Source organism: Helianthus annuus, chromosome 14, assembly GCF_002127325.2.
Source record: "Helianthus annuus cultivar XRQ/B chromosome 14, HanXRQr2.0-SUNRISE, whole genome shotgun sequence".
Classification (NCBI taxonomy): domain Eukaryota; kingdom Viridiplantae; phylum Streptophyta; class Magnoliopsida; order Asterales; family Asteraceae; genus Helianthus; species Helianthus annuus.
In genome coordinates, this window is record NC_035446.2 from 34,181,267 (window position 1) to 34,188,322 (window position 7,056).

At 37.4% G+C, this 7,056-nt stretch overlaps 1 protein-coding gene across 1 annotated transcript; it reads left to right on the plus strand.

The window, feature by feature from the left end:
• Positions 1–3,965: 3,965 nt before the first annotated feature.
• Positions 3,966–6,701, plus strand: LOC110873571 (GDSL esterase/lipase At5g33370). The gene is made up of 5 exons (XM_022122521.2): positions 3,966–4,336; positions 4,426–4,553; positions 4,634–4,876; positions 5,622–5,874; positions 6,243–6,701. The coding sequence occupies exons 1-5, from the start codon at positions 4,093–4,095 to the stop codon at positions 6,479–6,481; spliced, it is 1,107 nt and encodes a 368-aa protein (XP_021978213.1). The 5' UTR covers positions 3,966–4,092; the 3' UTR covers positions 6,482–6,701.
• Positions 6,702–7,056: the final 355 nt, after the last annotated feature.

The window sequence follows — 7,056 nt, forward strand, 5'->3', positions numbered from 1 at the left end:
TCCCTATACGAGCTTCGGATACGGTAAATTATTACCGCATGGCCGGGTATGGGATTCAAAGACCAATGTGTCGGGAAATTCAAATAACTCGTTTTAATTCGTATTGCTTGACTTAAACATTATGGGTTAATGCGACCGCGTCCTGGATATCCTTCACTCATTTAATTGTAAATGGCCACGACCTAAGCGCGGGGTGTAGGCATACACCTGACAGACGCAAAATGGTTTATTAAATAATTTTATAACCCAATACGGGTTTTGCCCAATACGGGTATTCTCAATAAGGGAATAAGTTATAACCCAATATGGGTTTTTGCCAAATATGGGTATTCCCAATAAGGGAATAAGTGGTGTGTCGGTTAATCATGAACCGACATAGTTTCTGGTCTCCATATGTATTGTCAAGTGTTGTAAAACTCATAACATGAGATATAGTTTGTCCCAAGTTATAAATGATTTTCCGTGCCTTGTGCACCTAAATCAATTTTGAAAATGTTTTCAAATTGTATCGGTTGATTGTATTTATCAGTGAAAACTGACGTATTTTCAAAAGTCTAAGTTACAGGTACGTAAATAGGCTAGAAGCTGCTCGGTAATACTAGATAAGGAATTTGTAACTCCTTTGCATAAGCCTATTAGTCTGTTGAAGTCCTTCTGTACATAATGATCCGCCTGTGGATTATTATTACAAGCTCGTCTGTATTTATTACTTTGGTATTTTCGGATAATTGAGTTTGTAATAATATTTTATATTCCAAGACTTCCGCTGTGCCATTCTGTGTATGTTTGACTATGACGATACCAATCTTACGTCACGATACTCCCCACCGGGACCACCGGTTTGTGGTTGGAAATTCGGGGTGTGACAAGATATCTAAAATTTGCACCAGGACAAGGTCTGTTGTTTAGTAAAAGTGATAGTTTTGATTTATCTGCTTTTGCTGACTCTGACTGAGCTAAATGCTTAGTAACCAGAAAATCTATGAATGGTTTTGGTGTATTTCTTGGAAATTGCTTGATATCTTGGAAAAATGAAAAACAGACTACCGTGTCTAGATCCTCAGCTGAGGCTGAGTATAAGTCTATGTGTGCTACTGCATGTGATTTAATTTGGGTAAAGAATTTATTGTGTGAGCTACAGGTCAATGTACTATTGACTTATTTTGTGATAGTAATGCATCTCTTTCCATAGCTGCAAATCCAGTTTTCCACGATAGAACCAAACATTTTGAGATTGACCTATTTTTTTCTAAGAGATTTGATATCAAAAGGTGTTGTCAAATGTCTTGGTATAAATTCTGCAAATCAACTTGCAGATATATTTACCAAGGGAGTTTTACTCAAATATCATATTGTTTTATGCAAAGAGTTGAAACTCTTCGATCTGTTTAACTAATACTTGTCTTTGTCTCTATTTTTTCATGTTACTGAAAAAATAGAGCACAATTCGACTTCTATGTGGGCTATGGACTAGTGGGCTGCTTGGACCATTGGGCTGGACTAAAGAGAATACCTTAGAAGACAAAAGACCTTAGTTTGTTATAACCACTCATATCCGTCCGAGTTTAACGGATATTAGTTATAGACCCGGGTCACTATAAGACCATGTGTAGTGGTAAATCAAAATAATGCCCCCACCATGGGGCATTATTCGACACGTGTCATCCCAGTCAGCATGGGGCATTATAGCATAAAGTGGTGTAGTGGGGCATTATTCCAATAACCCCCATGCAATCATTTCCCAATTATTATTTTTTTTATTTAAAACATAAAAAACTTCATTAATTTAAAATAAAAATTACACTAGTTGAAATAAAAAAAGCCGGAAAAAAAAAACAGAAAATAAAAAAACAGAAAATAAAGAAACCGAAGAAAAAAATAAAGTTAAAAAAAAGAATATGATATAGAGTCCATATTTTTCTCGAATTTTTTGGCGACGCATTTGCGCAAGGATCAACGCATCGCCTTGGAGGTGGTCGATAGGTTTGGACAAAAACTCAATGTCCTTTTTCCATTTGCCTCGCCTCTTGCATCTCGTTAAACTTTTTGGTTTCGGCCACTCGTTTTTTCATAATCTCATAACGTTGGTGGCCGAGGTCGCGAATGTCTTGGAGACGACGGTTCATCTCCTCGAAATCTTCCTTTAACTCGAGATCGGAAGACGACCCGACCGTTTTTTCCGGTTCGCTTATCCTTTCTTCTACCGGCCGGTCGGGTCAACTCTTCTTGAAGTTCCTCGTCAACGTCCACCACCTCATTTAAATCGACATTGCGGGCATCCGATGTCAGAGTTGAAGGGTCAATGGAGGATGATGTTTTTGACCTTTTAGCTCGACGTCTACTACTAGACGTCATTGGATTAACTAGCGCCCACTTTGGACTTTTTCGTAGTAGATCCCAACACTTATAGTACGTGAAAGGGCATTTCGTCCTCTCGAACTCCTCCAAAGTCCTCGTTAAAACCCCGACGTCACTTTCACCGCTCGGGCGAGTATCGTAGTTACGTTGGTAAACTTCTTGGAACGCGTGAGACTTGTTGTTGATGTCGGTCCATTTGCTAGAAATGGAATCTTTGTCCCGATGTTCGCCTTGACCCCACGTGCTAAAAAAGAGTGCACGAACCCTATCCCAAAAAACGGGGCCCGTTTGAAAGTTTGCTACAAATTAAAAAAAAAGTAAAAATATAAGTTGTATGTTAAAAATAAAAGTAAAATATAAGTAAAAAAATATAAGAGTTACCGGTTTCTTCGTCCTCCGAAATGTCGAGCCATGCCCGAATCAACATGAATTCCTCTTCCTTCGTCCATTTAATGGTATTTTTTGTACGTCGAGGTTCGTCCTTTTCCTTCTTCTTATGGGACCTTCTGCCGCGTTTCGATTTCTCTTGCACCGGTTCGGGTTGCGTCTCCGGCACGACATCGACATCGGGATCGGATTCGGCTTGTTGTTGTGACGGCTGCGACCCGCCGGCTTGACCATAGCCGAAAGTGGGAGGCACAAACGGAGTGGCGCCACTCAAGTAAGCCGCGTACGTTAAAAAGCTCAGGTCCATGTCTTGAAGGTTATACAGGTTTGCGGTTGGGTTGTGTTCGGGTTCGTGGGTCTTGCGGGGACACCAAAAGGGGGTCGGAATGGATGCATGATTGTATAAAAAAAATAGGGGAAAGTGGGTTTTTTTATAAAAAATAGGAGAAAGTAGGAGAGAATGTAAGAGTTTTTTTATAAAAAATAGGAGAAAGTGGGTTGATATATATATATATAGTGGGTAAATTTTTGAATTAAAAAAAAATTAAATACATTTGACCGTTTGGCAACGGTCCAATCTCGCACCCCAATACAATTTCAGCGTTTTAATTAAAACGCCAAACTGATTTTTTTTCGAAAATAACGCCCGGAAACGCCGGGTGTAATGGGGGACGGGGCGTTATCTGGCTTTTTTTTGAAAAATTTTTAAAAACCACGCCCCACTACGGGTGGTCTAAATATGTGTACTCGGGTACTGTTACACGTAACTTGGTCATTCGTTCTCTATTTTGGCGATTAGGGTTTCTTCTGTGCATCTCTCTGATTCACAGAATAGTGTGCTTGTATTTGTCATTTACAGATTATCACATTGATAATCTGTTGTAGAGTGTTGAGTGTCTTGTATCAGTTGATCAGTTCATATAGTTGTGTATTGTAAATCTTCGTTTTGGGTTAATAAACTTTGGTTTGGGTACAGTTGTTCTTGATACGTGTTGTTTTGACATATGTAAATCAAGAATGTACAACATCGGTTTTGTTTCTAGAAAGTAAAAAACATCCTGGTAAGTAAATCAAAAATCTAGATTTGAGGATAGTAGTGGCTGACTAAACCAGGGTCTATGTTTGTGTAAGAATGGCTGGCAAGTAACTGTCTAATTAAATACACCAGAACTACTACAACCTTGTTAGTTGGGATTGGCTCTACACTGACTACATTTCTGCCATCACCAATCCCCAAAATGCGTTATTTATAGACCTCATTCCCCATCCTTGTTTTTCAGAAAGCACCCAAAAAACACACCTTTCTGTGTGTGTTTTTCTACATTGCCAGTTATAGTTATTTATATAATGGGTAGCTCAAAATCATCACTTGCCATATTATTGTGTCTGATATTAGCAGTTTTTAGTAATGTTGTTCTTGAAGCTGAGGCTAGAGCTTTCTTTGTGTTTGGTGACTCGTTAGTCGATAATGGAAACAACAACTACTTGGCTACCTCTGCACGGGCCGATCAACCTCCTTACGGGATTGATTATCCCACTCATCGCCCTACGGGCCGGTTCTCCAATGGATTTAACATTCCCGACCTTATCAGTTTAGCTATTTTGCTTTTAACTCTATGATTTATCAATTATGGTTAATTTTATGGATAGTTTTTTTTAATAAAGTTAGTTATTTATCAGGCCAAGCAATTGGTGAAGAATCAACATTGCCATACTTGAGTCCATATCTTACAGGTGAAAGGTTACTTGTTGGAGCCAATTTTGCTTCTGCTGGTGTTGGCATACTTAATGACACTGGAGTTCAGTTTGTAAGTTCTCTTCCTTCTGAAAGTAACAAAACTAGAGTGTAAAAATACAATTTTCATGTAAAAATACAATTTTCATGCAGGTTAATATAATAAGGATCGCACTGCAAATGCAATACTTTGAACAATATCAACAAAGGGTGAGTGATATAATTGGCCCTGAGGAGACTGAAAGGCTTGTAAATAGCGCTTTGACACTCATCACATTGGGAGGCAATGATTTTGTGAACAACTACTACTTAGTCCCATTCTCAGCAAGATCTAGACAGTTTTCTCTGCCAGATTATGTTGTCTACTTGATCTCAGAATACCGTAAAGTTTTAACGGTATGTAAATACGATTATTTTCGCCCATAATCATTCCGGTTGGCTTTAAATCATGAAACTTTAACCTGAAAAAAAAAAACAAATAAAAAAAATATCTTTTCTTTTTAACGTGTTCAGAAAATTGGATTTTAATAATGCAAACAATAACTCATTGAACAATAATAATAATAATACATACTGACCAATGACACTTACAATGTTCACTTCCGTTGTCAAGAGCAACCCACTCTAACAAAGAAGTAACTCCGTCTTCACTTTCATATGTGTTGTTTCAAACAAAAAAAAAAGCAGTCAATTGTTCAATTGCTAGTATGGACTATTATCAGTCAGTTAGTCATAGTTCAAATTATTCAAATTCAGTATATCAAATGTTATGCATGGCTTCTTGATGACTGCCATGCATGCTAATAACTAATTTATTAAAATTTCTTGGATTAAATGTTATGGTCCGCTTTATAGGTCAATTTTTAGTATATTAGATTACAAATTTATAATACAATCATGCATGATATGGATGGAAATTTGCCATAAATCTATTGATCGAGGGTAGCCTAGGGGTAGTTGTGAGTCCTTATCATAAACTTAATGGCTAAAGAAAGTATTATGCACCTATATCCCATGTGCTACAACCATGTCAGTATTAATATGTTTCACAAGACACTCAGTTCGTTTTGATATATATATATATATTTGAAAGTTGAACAAAATTGTGGTGACTGAACGTGTTCTTAATTAATGAATGTAGAGGCTTTATGAATTGGGATTACGAAGGATTTTGGTCACGGGAACGGGACCATTAGGTTGTGTGCCAGCAGAACTAGCACAACGCAGCGCAAATGGCAACTGTGCACCCGACTTGCAAAGAGCAGCAAGTTTGTTCAACCCACAACTCCAGAATATGCTTGATAGCCTCAACAGTGAGATCGGGAGCAATGTGTTTATCGGTGCCAATATTCGACAAACCAATATCGATTTCATTTCGGATCCAGGAAGATATGGTATATTAAGATCTTAATTATTACATAAGAATGAAATTAATAGAGATAGAAAATTGATGGGTCCCTTTGTAAGAAATTCTAAATTCGGGTTTACGAACTGTCAAATAAATGTTTAAAAAATAATAAGAACATAAATAAAAATGTAAATTAAAGAAATCAGTTATTTACACGTTTGCCCATGGCTTTATAGCCTAGTGGCATCTTGGGGGTGGTTTTTCCAATATACCGGCAACAAGTTATGCTTTTTTTTATGAATGGTATTTTCTGGTACCGAGTCCCTCTATCTAAGATGGCTCAAATAAAAGTGTGCCAACTCTTGTATTAGTTTCGTATCAAGATCAGTACTAAATGTTTATTTTGTTGAGCAGGGTTTGTTACATCAAAGGTAGCGTGTTGTGGACAAGGACCGTATAACGGACTGGGGCTATGCACTCAGTTATCAAACTTGTGTCCGAATAGAGATATATACGCGTTTTGGGATGCTTTCCATCCGTCCGAGAGAGCAAACAGGCTCATCGTGAGACAAATTTTAACGGGCTCAACCGACTACATGTCACCCATGAATCTTAGCACCATCATGGCTTTGGATGCTGCTTCTAATGTTTGATTGCACCATTTATAGCCTCAAGTTTCGGCACCATGCATTTATTTGGAAATGATATATTTGCTTGTGTATGTTCTTACTTTTTTCGATTGATTTGTGGTAATTTTATATGCAAATTATTTGGAAGTTAAAGGTTGTAAAATTTTATATTTTGTGCCAAATTGTAGCACCATCATATGTATTTGTAGCACCATTAAATGTTTGTATCTTTGGTAAAATTAAATAATTGTAATATTGATGACTTAATCATAAGAAATTTACGTATAATTAAAGTAATTACTTTTTTCACCATACGTGAGATGAATTCAGCGCTCCTCATGAAGTGGCGGTGGAGGCTAAAACAGGAACCGAACCGATTGTGGGTAAAAGCGATTGAAGCGATACACCATAATAAAAGAGTGGCATCAAGTATTCCTATGAAAAAAAAAACAACAGGGATGTGGAAAGCAATAGTGGGGATCAAAGAGGAATTTACAAAAAAGGGCATAGACGTCAATCAATGCCTAAATTGTAAAGTAGGGAGAGGAGATAACACGTACATTTGGCTCGATACTTGGGTGACTTTTAGACCATTAAAA